The sequence below is a fragment of the Oncorhynchus gorbuscha genome, linkage group LG17, assembly GCF_021184085.1.
Source record: "Oncorhynchus gorbuscha isolate QuinsamMale2020 ecotype Even-year linkage group LG17, OgorEven_v1.0, whole genome shotgun sequence".
Taxonomy (NCBI): Eukaryota; Metazoa; Chordata; class Actinopteri; order Salmoniformes; family Salmonidae; genus Oncorhynchus; species Oncorhynchus gorbuscha.
Window position 1 is genome coordinate 41655204 of NC_060189.1, and position 13823 is coordinate 41669026.

At 43.7% G+C, this 13823-nt stretch overlaps 1 protein-coding gene across 7 annotated transcripts; it reads left to right on the plus strand.

The window, feature by feature from the left end:
- Positions 1 to 4087: 4087 nt before the first annotated feature.
- Positions 4088 to 13589, plus strand: LOC124002236 (protein eva-1 homolog A-like). 7 transcript variants are annotated; one of them, XM_046309601.1, is made up of 5 exons: positions 4088 to 4690; positions 6004 to 6095; positions 10116 to 10454; positions 11257 to 11613; positions 11732 to 13589. In XM_046309601.1, the coding sequence occupies exons 3-5, from the start codon at positions 10346 to 10348 to the stop codon at positions 11842 to 11844; spliced, it is 579 nt and encodes a 192-aa protein (XP_046165557.1). In that variant the 5' UTR covers positions 4088 to 4690; positions 6004 to 6095; positions 10116 to 10345; the 3' UTR covers positions 11845 to 13589. The 7 variants fall into 7 exon arrangements, 6 of the variants coding, with proteins under 6 accessions (XP_046165557.1, XP_046165559.1, XP_046165558.1 ...); XM_046309603.1 differs by having other exon boundaries at positions 6007 to 6095; XM_046309599.1 differs by lacking the exons at positions 4088 to 4690; positions 6004 to 6095 and adding exons at positions 9322 to 9764; positions 9876 to 9926.
- Positions 13590 to 13823: the final 234 nt, after the last annotated feature.

Genomic DNA, 13823 nt, shown 5'->3' on the forward strand with positions numbered 1-13823 from the left:
AGGAATTGTGAAAAACAGAGTTTAAATGTAATTGGCTAAGGTGTATGTACACTTCCGACTTCAACAAGTTTAGTATTTGGTCCCATATTCCAAGCATGCAATGATTACATCAGGCTTGTGACTCTACACACTTGTTGTCCAACATTATTTTCTGTTGGACACAAAATAATCTGAAACACAATCGAAATAAACTGCAAATGCATCCAACAAGGTTGTAGAGTCACAAGCTTGATGTAGTCATTGTGTGCTAAGAATATGGGACCAAATACTAAATATTTGATTACTTTAAAGGAGAATTAAGTGCACTTACCCCAACCAGCGATTCACTTCCTGTTGTGCAGTACCGGGGCTCAGAATATTTTTTTAACAAATGCTACAAAAACATTTAAAGACCTGCATCACTGTACTGAGAGCTTTTCAGTTTCTAAAAGGACATATTTGAGTGTTTGTGGAGCATTCGTTCATGATCCCCCGTACTGCACAACAAGGATGAGGATGTGAATCGCTGTTTGGGGTTTCTCAAAAACAAGTGAAATTGCAAAAAAAAGTAACTGGACCCTTCTCAGCTCTAAAACACTCAGGGTGTGTGTGTGTGTTTGTGTGTGTGAGTGTGTGTGTGTGTGTGTGTGTGTGTGTGTGTGTGTGTGTGTGTGTGTGTGTGTGTGTGTGTGTGTGTGTGTGTGTGTGTGTGTGTGTGTGTGTGTGTGTGTGTGTGTGTGTGTGTGTGTGTGTGCGCGTGTGCGTGTGTGTGTGCGTGCACGCCATGTGTGTCTGCAGTCGCATACAGTGAGGTCCATTTGGACAAATGTTTTGTTGTTTTGGCTCTGCACTTGATATTATTACAATGACGATGAGGTTAAAGCGCAGACTGTCAGATTTCATTTGATGGTATTTTCATCCATATTGGGTGAACCGTTTAGAAATTACAGCACCTTTTGTACAGAATCGCCCCCATTTTAGGGAACCAAAAGTATTTGGACAAATTAACTTAGAATGTATATTAAAGGATCATTTTTTACAACCATATCTCTATTTTTGATGTAAATGGCATGTTGAAGCTGTGTAAATGAATTTACTCTTGGAGGAAATCTATATCTGAGTGCACTCTCAGTTCAGCTGAACTCTGATGTTGCCTGAATGAATCGTGTCTGGCACTGAGGTTAAACCCACACTAAAGCCAATATTACACACACACACACCCACACAAACACATAGCTTTTATCATCCCTAACCTGGCCCCGAGGTCAAACCCTCAGTAAAGCCTATATGACAGTGTAACATTAGAGAGGAGCCAGTGGATGACAGGCTGTGTGATACAGTGTGTTTGTTAACCAATCTCAGTCTGTTCACTGGCCAACACACACACAAGGCAGAGAGACTAACAGGAACGCACGGCAGTACACAAACATACACACTCTGCTGCTGCTCTCTTGTCACATGTGGTTAGGACCCGAAGTGCTCTTAAAGATGTGTTACGGTTGTTTGTCAGTTCTGGTTGAAACCTCTAAAGAAAATGTAGCACAGGCAGTGAGAGAATCTCTCCACACGTCCATGTTGTTTCACACACAAACACATACACAGAGACAAACCGGCATAGACACGCACACGCACACTCGCACGCACACATGGTTGGAGAACAACATGGAGAACAACATCTCGTCTGTAGAGAGCAAACATTGTCAACACAACTCGAAACAACGATCTTTGTAACCTGAAGGCAGATGATTTCTTAGGGTTCAGCACAGAGAGACAGTGGCTGAAAGGTTGCATAATGATCCTCCAATGAGATAGAGGCACAGAGGGTTGTGGATAAGTGAGGGGCAGCAGTGCGCACTAACGACTCTGAAGTGTCCTGTACGCCGCTACGTTTGCATAGTGACAACTCTCGAGTGCACTCCATGACACACTTATCAGAGAAGAATTTACTTTTGAGAGCACTCCATCTCCATTGTGCTGTATACTGTGTCTATATAAATCTAACGTGACTAATTAAAGTGAAGCTTCTCACTGGAACTCTAAGGCAGGGGTTTTCTCCACCACTGCACTAACACATCTGTCAATTCCCTAAGGAGCAGAGCTACCCATGCCTGTATCTTGTGCTCAGTGGGCTCACACTTTTAGCTCAGTGGGCTCACACAGTCTTGAGTCATGCAACCAACTGCCATTGCGACATGTTCATGTCATCTTTTGTATTAACACTGCTAAGAGTGTTTTTATACAGTATACTGTATGTGCTGGTGAAAAAGGGAGGTGTATTTTTCCTGACGCACGTGTGTGTGTGTGTGTGTGTGTGTGTGTGTGTGTGTGTGTGTGTGTGTGTGTGTGTGTGTGTGTGTGTGTGTGTGTGTGTGTGTGTGTGTGTGTGTGTGTGTGTGTGTGTGTGTGTGTGTGTGTGTGTGTGTGTGTGTGTGTGTGTGTGTGTGTGCATGTATTTTCCCTGACGTGACCTCTATCTGAATGCCAGTCTTGGTTGGTTTGTGTTTTTGGCTCAGAGATAGTCCCTTCATTATTTTTTGAGATGTTTGTGTGTATGTTACATAAGTCGTGCTCATGCACAGTGCTAATCGAATCATTCCCATGACCGAGTCAGCTGGAGCAGAGGCCCAATCTGCCTCTTTCTCTCCTCTCCTCTCGACCCAGATTTCTCTCTCCGGCTTTCTCTCTCTCTTTCTGTGAGTCCCTCTCCTAATCTAGTCATTAATATGTTATTAACATGTAATATGTGCCCTTTAAAATGAGCATTTCTGCATCTCACCGGTAGACACGGGCCATCTACATTTCCTAGTTGTAAGCAAACAATATCCAGAATTGTGTTCCGAGCTCCAACAGTGCAGTAGTATCTAACAATTCACAACATTACACACACATCTCAAAGTAAAAGAATGGAATTAAGAAATATATAAATATTTATAATATATACAGTATATATAAAGTTGACACACACACACACACAGAGAAAGGGAGAGGACAATCATAGAGGCACACAATAGCTGTTCTCACACAGAGGACTGAATGGCTGCCCTGTTGGCCGGTCAATAGGTAGGTGAAAGGGAGTTGTGTGTAGGTTGTATGGTGGTTGTGTTGTTCTCTAAAAGGTTGTGTGAGAGTGGTGAGCGATGGTGCGTTATTGGTCAAAGTTGTGTATATTTTTGCTCCCTAGGGGGAAAAGTTGCATTGGTATGTTGTGCATTACTAAGGTCTGGTAGAATAAATGATGCAGTCAACAAAGCGAAAGACAGATGTCATGTTTCCTTATCATCTAACACTGATTGCATTTGATTGGCTCTTTCAGATTCTTCAATCATTGTCGCAGCTCTCAGACACACACACACACTCACACACACGCACACGCACACACACACACACACACACACACACACACACACACACACACACACACACACACACACACACACACACACACACACACACACACACACACACACACACACACACACACACACACACACACACACACACACACAGATATCTCATACTGAGAATTTTTCACACCATATTAAGAAGGTTCACAAGGGTTGGAGGTCAAAGTAGGTCTGCTCCCGGGTGTGTGTGGTCGGGCAGTGGGGGTGGGTGTTCGGCCCACTGGATCAGGTGACAACAACAGATAACTCAGGGTTTCAAGCAGACATGGGCAAGACATCTGGAATAACTGTTTTGTCTACTAGATTGGTGTGTGTTTGTGTGTGTGTGTGTGTGTGTGTGTGTGTGTGTGTGTGTGTGTGTGTGTGTGTGTGTGTGTGTGTGTGTGTGTGTGTGTGTGTGTGTGTGTGTGTGTGTGTGTGTGTGTGTGTGTGTGTGTGTGTGTGTGTGTGTGTGTGTGTGTGTGTGTGTGTGTGTGTGTGTGTGTGTGTGTGTGTGTGTGTGTGTGTGTGTGTGTTATAGCATCTGACGCCCCCAGGGAATGTTCTCTGGAAAATTCAGCAGGCAAATTCCCAGTCAAAGCTGAATGAAATTCCCATGTCATACTCACTCCTCCCTCCCTCTCGCTCTCTCTCTCTCCCCCTCTCCCCTGGCTTCTCTCTCTCTCTCTGTTTCTCTCCGTCTTTCTTTGTGCCCCAGTGTTGCTCTCTCTCTGTTCAGTATAATCATCAGGTTGAGGGGTAGGAGGGGGAATGCATGGCAGAGACTGAGGGTCTTACTGAGTATGGGAGATGAGAGTGTGAGGGTTTTTTAGGAAGAAGAGTGTGAGGGGATTATAGGAAGACGAGTGTGGGGCAAGAGAGTGTGTGTATATGTGAGTGAGGGTAGTTTGTTTGTGTGTGTGTGAGTGAGTGTCCGTGGGGGTGAGCTGCTCGCGTGTCACATTCCAGCTTCCAGGGATCGACCCCTGTCTACCGGGAGACGGACCTGGAAAACTTTGAAGAATCATTATTGGAAAACTGTGATTGTAAAACCTCTGTAAACCTGTATCTCGCTGTGAGTTTGAGCTGTTGCTGGTCTCGCTCGGAAAATACTAATCTGTTGAAGGAGGGATTCTCTCTACTCTCCACTTCCTCTGTTTCTGCTGCTGGGTCTCTGGGCTTTGGATATTGGTTTCACTGGTGCCGCACTTTCCACGGCTCAAAAACAGGACGGGAGGAGAAAAAAGAGGAGGGCAGATGAAGAAAGGAGAACATGAAATGTATTTTTTTTTCCGATGGAATGGATTAATAATCTGGATCATGGATGTGTAAGTATGAACAGTAGCCTATTTGTTGACGTTAATGTTCCCTTAACGTTTCTGGTGGATGAGTGGGACATATAGTATGTGTCTTTGTGTGTGTATGAAGTTGTGTGTTGGATAATGTGTGGCATTTAGAGAAGCATAATAATCTAGTGTGTCACATTGTGACTCCACTGCTGGTCTGTGGGTTTGGCTACAGGATGCGCATGATTGTATATGTGTAGGGAACACACACACACACACACACACACACACACACACACACACACACACACACACACACACACACACACACACACACACACACACACACACACACACACACACACACACACACACACACACACACACACACACACACACACACACACACACACACACACACACAGGCACCAGCAGAGAGTTGTTGAGTTGATTTATGAATAGGGGGCTCCTACAGTGTGGTTGTGAGGGGAGGGGGGGGGGTGCAGACTCTTTCTCTTTCTTGCTCTCGCTCTCCAACTGAGTGAACGCCTTCTCGTTCACTCAAAAGATGTGATCTACATTGCTTTATGTTAAAAGCAGACAGTCCAGTGTCACTCTGCAATCGTCTCTGAGTAACCACACACATGCACATACACGCTTTTTTGGCTAAATTTGGTCTGAAAGCTGGAGGTATGGCTTCTCTGGAATATTAATGGTCAGGGCTGTGTCTGTGTGTGTGTGGTGGGGGGGGGGGCTTTGTCAGAATTCTGCACACACTGATCGGAGTCATGCCAAAGTGGGGTAGGAGTTGAGCATTATAGGAGAGAAATAGGAGCCCAGTTTAAAACAGCACAGGGACTCTGCACTACAATGAACTATTGTGCTGTAAGACTGTCTGTCTGTCTCTGTCTGTACATGTCTGTGTCAATTACCAAGCAATAGGTTTTCGTCTGCACCTGCAGTCTCACAGAAACAGAGTAGAAGAAGAAGAAAAAAGGAGAGAAGGAGACATACGAATGGAAAGGAGGGAGAGGGGAGAAGGAGAGAGGAAAGGAGAGGCTAAAAAAGAAGGAGAGTTCATGAACTGTGTTTAGTCGAGTCATTCTAACTGTATTAGACTGTAATCCGTTGAGTTGAGTGTTCTAATGAGGTCTAACGAGCTGTGACCAGTTTTAACGAGCTGTGTGTGAGCCAAGTCTGACTCTTATAAAACTCACCTTTCATTATCAGCTCAGTCTGTTTGATAAGGGCATCAGACAAACCACGCCAGGATAATAGATTTAATTTCACCTTTAGCTGACCTGGTCTATTCCCCTCTTATTCTCTTTGTTTCTCTCTCCCCGTCCATCACAAAGCAGCCTTCATGGATTGTTTCACTGACAGTCAACTAAACTCAGTCTGCGTTCCAGAGGTGGGACCAACCAAGTCATTGTTTTACAAGTCACAAGTAAGTCTCAAGTCTTGGCACTCGAGTCCCAAGTCAAGTCCCAGGTCAGGGCAGGCAAGTCCAAGTCAAGTCTCAAGTCCTAAACTTTGAGTTTTGAGTCCTAAACAAGTCATAATGTGCTCTTCACCAAATGTAATAACATTTCACATTTATGCAAATCATGAATGCTTTTAAAAATATCTCTATATTTATTACACTCCAAATAAATGTTACATTTCCATGGAAATACATGGGTAGCCATGACAAAGACCCCCCCCCCCCAATAGTGATTGACTATCCAGGATCGCTATGGGGCACGATCGGGCGATGTAGGCTTGTACACAATCGTCCAACACACACACACGCACACACTCTCTGTGTGGTTACAGTAGGCTAACATATGTCAATGGTTTTAGGAACAGCAGTAACATCAGGCAGGATTTAAGCTGCCAACTGCCTAGCCAGTTGTAGCTCAATCTTGGGTGCAATGATCACGTTCCCGCACTGACTGACTGTGTGGAGGCTCATTGATGTAACATTACGTTAGCCTACATGATACACCAGTAAAGTAATAAAATATATAGCTGTCGGCTATATTAGCCACGACTTTTAATGTCCTTTGTGCAGCTTCAAATGTCGAACAAAGATGGAAAATGTTGCGCCTCCATCTGTAATTTTCTTCCCGCGTGTTTTGCAAGTTGCAATCTGTTTCTTGTTGATACAGCGTCATCTTTATATCCAAAAATAATACTTTTGGGTATCATCTTTCCAAGGGCTCCATCTGAATTCACCCGCCCACGTTCCTCTGCAATGCCACACACATCCTTTTCTCAGCTGGTAAAATTTGTTGGCTGCTGTCCGATTCAAACTGTAATCTGTTCAATTAAGAGTTGATGCGCTGCGCACTTTTTTTAATAGCATCATTTTTACTATTTGGGCTTGGGGAGGGTATCAAGTCAAGTCGTGAGTCATTGGTGTTAAAGTCAAAGTCGAGTTGCAAGTCATCATATTTGTGACTCGAGTCTGGCTCGAGTCCAAGTCATGTGACTCGAGTCCATGTGACTCGAGTCCACACCTCTGCTAAGTTCACACGCAAACACACACTATTGCGCGCACACACACACACAACCAGCGCTGAAACTGTGTACATCTTCAAACATGTTCAGTACTGTCCAAATCATCTCCACGGAAGATAGATGAATATGTACCTGTCACAAATTTACACAGGGCTTCCTCCCTTATTTAAGTTATTTCTTTCCTTCTTTCTGTTGAGTGTGTGTGCTTGTGCCTGCCTGGACGATTGCTTGAGTTTATGTGAGAAAAGGAGAGAAGACCATGCAACTTTATTTTCTGTCTGGAATATGAGTCCTACTGTATGTGTGTAGGAGGGAAGAGAATGAGAGGGGGAGCGGAGGAAAGAGAGACAAGGAGAAAGTGGGTAGGAGGGGAAATGGAAGAGAGGGGTGTTTTCTTCAGGATTGCCGGTCTGCTATTCTGATCAGACAATGACTCATGGACCCTATATTCCCACACCTTCACTGTCTCCCTCTTCTCTCTCTCCTTCGCTCTTTTTCTTTCTCTCCTCTCTCTCTCCCTCTCCTTGGAAAACCGTAACCCAAGGAACAAGGCTTTATAAAAAATAAAAATGTGTTTTTTTTTAGGGGGTAGATCAGCCTTAATATTGTGGATAGATTGTTGCTTCCATCGATGTAATTGTCTGCATCATTTCCAATCCCCCATATATTTTGGGGGTAAATATATCTAAATACATACATACACATACCCATATACATATACAGTGGAAGTCGGAAGTTTACATACACCTTAGCCAAATACATTTAAACTCAGTTTTTCACAATTCCTGATATTTAATCCAAGTAAAAATTCCCTGTTTTAGGTCAGTTAGGATCACCACTTTATTTTAAGAATGTGAAATGTCCGAATAATAATATAAAGAATGGTTTATTTTAGCCTTCATTTCTTTCATCACTTTTCCAGTGGGTCAGAAGTTTACGTACATTCAATTAGTATTTCGGGAAGGCTTCCACAAGCTTCCACAATAAATTGGGTGAATTTTGGCCCATTCCTCCTGACAGAGCTGGTGTAACTGAGTCAGGTTTGTAGGCCTCCTTGCTCACACACGCCTTTTCAGTTCTGCCCACAAATCGGGGCTTTGTGATGGCCACTCCAATACCTTGACTGTGTGGTCCTTAAGCCATTTTGCCACAACTTTGGAAGAACGCTTAGGGTCTTGGTCCATTTGGAAGACGCAAGCTTTATCTTCCTGACTGATGTGTTGAGATGTTGCTTCAATATATCCACATAATTTTCCTCCTTCATGATGCCATCTATTATGTGAAGTGCACCAGTCCCTCCTGCAGCAAAGCACCCCCACAACATGATGCTGCCACCCCCATGCTTCACGGTTGGGATGGTGTACTTCGGCTTGCAAGCCTCCCCCTTTTTCCTCCAAACATAACTATGGTCATTATGGCCAAAGTTCTATTTTTGTTTCATCAGACTAGAGGACATTTCCCCCAAAAAGAACGATATTTGTCCCCATGTGCAGTTGTAAACCGTAGTCTGGCTTTTGTATGGTGGTTTTGGAGCAGTGGCTTCTTCCTTGCTGAGCGGCCTTTCAGGTTATGTCAATATGGGACTCGTTTCACTGTGGAAATATATACCTGTTCCCTCCAGCATCTTCAAAAGGTCCTTTGCTGTTGTTCTGGGATTGATTTGCAATTTTCGCACCAAGTACGTTCACCTCTAGGAGACAGAAAGTGTCTCCTTCCTGAGCGGTATGACGGCTGCGGGGTCCCATGCTGTTTATACTTGTGTACTGTTGTTTGTACAGATGAATGTGGTACCTTCAGAGGTTTGGAAATTTCTCCCAAGGATGAACCAGACTTGTGGAGGTCTACAATTTTCTTTCTGAGGTCTTGACTGATTTCTTTTGATTTTCCCATGATGTCAAGCAAAGAGGCACTGAGTTTGAAGGTAGGCATTGGAATACATCCACAGGTACAACTCCAATTGACTCAAATTATGTCATTTAGCCTAACAGAAGCGTCTAAAGCCATGACATAATTTTCTGGAATTTTCCAAGCTGTTTAAATGCACAGTCAACTTAGTGTATGTAAACTTCTCACCCACTGGATTTGTGATACAGTGGGATAAGTAATAAGTAAAATAATCTGTCTGTAAACAACTGTTGGAAAAATGACTTGTGTCATGCACAAAGTAGATGTCCCAACCGACTTGCCAAAACTATAGTTTGTTAACAATACATTTGTAGAGTGGTTGAAAAATTATTTTTAATGACTCCAACCTAAGTGTATGTAAACTTACGACTTCAACTGTACCTTTATTATTTTAAAGAGTTTTGAATCCGGCGTAATTTTGCGTGTCAATTCATTAACCATGTGCCATGGAATCGGTACATTGAAAATCTCTTCCCAACAATTTAGCAATTTATATGGCACAGCTGTCCATTTTTTGGTCATTAAATTAAATTGGTATATATTTTTTATTTATCACAACGAGGTTTGCCAAACCATGAAAAGCAGCGCTGCCTTTCTAAGTTTACAGTGTTTACAATTTCTTTCCCTTCACTAAATACTGCCTTTGTGTCCTCTCCTGATTGGGTGGAAGGCCACTGTGTTTGGATAACATCTAAGTGGTATGTCTGGGGTAAATTAGAGCATTTTGTATTGCTTTATTGACTACATAACTGCAATGGCATGTTTACAAGGGGGAAAAGTGGAAACCAATGATTGTCTCGGGCTCTGTAATTTTCTCTAGACTCGTCAAACAGACCCACAATCATCCAGAGCCATCAGAGTTTGAGACGGGGTTCGTCGCTTGCTCAATGTTTTTGTGACACTTTTATTTAACATGTGGCTAACGAGGAGATACCAGGATAGGGACATTTCTCAAACTTTCTTGTAAATCATGCAATAATTATGAGATCAATTAAAATGATCTTACTTTGTCACTCACTACTCTCCTTCCCTCCCTCTCTCCCTCCCCCCATATTTGAAGCCTACAGTGACAGAGAAGACTGCTGTGCTGTTCTCAGTTGAGGAAAGGAGAGAATTCAGTTCAGACTTTATGGAAGGGGGTAGCCAGAGGACCTTATGATGCCCTAAGGGTTCAGATTCTGTTTCCATAAAACCATATTGAATTAAAGACCAGAGTCAGCCGAGTCTGACTTATAGACAGAAGATACTAGTCTAGACCAGAGAGGCCAAAGACGCAGTTAGTGCATCATCATGAATGCCCCGCCCACAGGAAGTCCCAGCCCAAATATGGAGGTGAAGGTGGTCTCCCAGGAGATGGCGTTGTTTAGCAACGCCCTGGCGGCCTACACCTTCATAGCAGGTAAATATTGACTGATACAACAGTTGTACAGCACAGGAGGGTGCTGAGTGGGGGAAGGCTCAAAACAATGGCTGGAATTGAGTGAATGGAATGGTATCAAGCACATGGAAACCACATGTTTGATTCCGTTCCAGCCATTACTATGAGCACATCCTCCCCAGTTAAGGTGCCTCCAGCTGCCTGGATTGTACACGTGTTATTGCTATTGTTTGGAATATATTTTTGTTACAAATGATGACTGAAAAACATATACGTTTTTTACCTTTATTGAACTAGACAAGTCAGTTAAGAACAAATTCTTATTTACAATGATGGTCTATCCCGGCCAAACCCTAACCTGGACAACTGTGAGCCGCCCTATGGGACTCCCAATCACGGCCGGTTGTGATACAGCTTGGAATCTAACCAGGTTCTGTAGTGATGCCTCTAGCACTGAGATGCAGTGCCTTAGACCACCGCGCCACTCGGGAGCTTGACAGGTGTCTGTCAGTCTTACTTGCATATATAAAGAAGATTACTCTTATTAATCTTGGCAGGTAGCCTAGTGGTTAGAGCGTTGGACTAGTAACCGAAAGGTTGCTGGATTGAATCCCCGAGCTGACAAGGTAATAATCTGTTGTTCTGCCCCTGAACAAGGCAGTTAACCCACTGTTCCCTGGTAGTCCTTCATTGTAAATAAGGATTTATTCTGAACTGACTTGCCTCGTTAAATAAAGGTATCATTTAAAAAATATATTTTCTGCTCTCATGCTCTTTGTTTGTCTCTCTTTCTCTCTCCCTCTCCCTCTCTCTCTTGTCTCAGACCAGCCGGAGCGAGCAGCTCTTGTGTTTGTTAGTGGTGTGTGTGTGGGTCTCCTTCTCACCCTCTGTGCCCTGGTGGTGCAGATACACTGTCGCACCGACTGTCACTACAGTAATCGACGGCGACATCACCATCAGCATAGAAACAGGACTCACCACCATCACCATGGGGACCATCACTGTCACCACCACCACCAACCTGGAAACCCTAACACAGGCAACCCTGGCGTAACCACGGAGACGAGTGAAGACAGCGACTCAGAGGACTGGGACGACAGGAACTCTGACCTTACGGCTCGACGACGGAGGCGATTTGAGAGAACGCTGCTGCAAACCAGCGTTTTCACCTCCGCAGAAGGTAACACACACTGTGGAAACATTTGAAGTGCTTTTTTGTTTTTAAGTGTACAGTTTATTATTAAAATGTTCTGGAAGCAGTTGAAATAAAGATGGTTGTGTTTTGTTTTGTTCTGTAGAGTTGGAGCGAGCTCAGAGGGTTGAGGAGCGAGAGAGGATCATGCGAGAGATCTGGATGAATGGACAGCCTGATGTCAACACTGTCACACGCAGCCTCAACAGATACTACTAACAGGAATGGAGAAAGAGAGGAAGAGAGAGACAAAGAGAGTGATGGATACACATACGGATGGAAGAAGAGAAAAAGAAAGGATAGGAAAATGATGCAATTTTAGACAATGTCGCATTGGGTGCGTGAAGCCTACAAATCAAATCAGATATTATTGGACACATAGACATATTTAGCAGATGTTATTGCGGGTGTAGCGAAATGCTTGTGTTCAGTAGTTGTGGATAGTGACAAATGGGAATTGATGAGGGAGAGGACAATGACCTCCCTCCAGTCCCTCTGACACTGGGCACAGAACCATGAGGTTTAGGGTGTGTCTGGCGCAGTGATGTAGTGGTAAAGAAATAGGTGGGTACACGCTTGATTGCCTTCGCAGTGAGTAAAGTAACGTTCCTTATACTTTCAATGCATTTTCCACAAAATTTGCGCAAACATAAAAAAGGTGTGTAAAACAGCTTTTACGTGCATTTACCCTCCACTACACCACTGGTCTGACATGACACCAGGCTTACGCCAATCTAAGGCTCTTGGGAGCTGTGATGGGGAGGGAGAAAGTGCACACTTCACACTAGAGGAAAGAAGTAGGTCATGAGAATGCAGCAGCCTAATCGTTGCCCAGGGTGGTTCCTCTGGAGTCAGCCCCCGCCCGAGACCTGAGGTGGAAGTTGTCATCAACCTGTGTGTAAACTGTGACCTTCCTGACGTCATCCCCATCACCGTTGACAGCGGCTCACAATTCACATCTATAGAAATCTCTGTTTTCCTGGCTAAACGTTCTGTTTTTTTTTATCCTTCGTTCCAGACAGGTACTGACTTACACAGCACAGTTCACTACAAGGACAAGGACCACAGAAAAGACCTGTCAACTGGAATGACATTTTTTTTTGCCTTCACTCAATCTTAATGTGCATTTAATTGATTCACTGTTGTACTTTGTGGATTCATTCCTTTTTATAAAATAGCAACACTTTCTTAGTTTGTCTCAGGGACGCTTTGAAGGGTTGTCGTTGGGGAAATGTTTGCATTTTGAAGATGACGCAACAATCCTTCCTTAGAGAGACTGTGACTATAAAACTGCGTCAGTTTGGTTTGTCAGCAGGAGTGTGCATTCGTGAGGTAACTTAGCACGGCTGTGTGCCTTAAACGTAGTCACGGCAGACAGAGGCACTGCTCCAATTCAGTCAGCTCCTGAACAGTGCCCTTCAGACAACAAGTGCAATACAGTCCCCGTACAGTCCTAAAAGAAGCCACCACCATATTGCTAACACCTATCTTTTCCCTTCAGATGTGAAACACTGAAGAGGTAGCTAGAGTCTCTACTATATGTGTTGCTTTTGGAGTGAAGCTGGGTGGTGGAACACTATGATGTTTTTAATCGGGTAAATGGCGCAACGCAACAGTGTTATTATCTCTGCAGTGTTTCTGGGTGTTTCCCCGAGCTTGTCGTCTATATTAGAAAAGCTGTCTGTGAAGTGAAAAGTCTGTCTGAGAGAGAGGTTCTGTATGCATCCTTCCTTCCGCTCTTCCTTGAGGGAATCGCAGGTCTGAGAGAGGTGTCGAGGTGAAAACAGTCTCGTTCTCACTTATCCAGTCCATACAGATCAGTGATTTCCTCAACAAATGGAGAAAAGACGGGAAATAAACATTGCATTGAAGGATACTTTAATTTAGTACTCAAACAGGGACAGTGAATGACTGAGACTAACACACGGACCTTTTATTGAATAATAAAACCCTTTGGAAACAAATGGTCTGCCTGTTTCGGTCTGTCCTGTGGGATTATACTACCATCTGATGTTAACTGTAGTGTACTACACCGCTTGTTCAATCCCTCCAAAACGAGATGGGATGGATGAAGGGGCTTCCTTTCCAAATATTTGGTCAAATTCTTAGTTATTTTGGTAACAAATGCAATCACGAGACAAATATTGTATTAACTATCTAATACAGGACACTAAATACTGTATTAACTATGTATTATG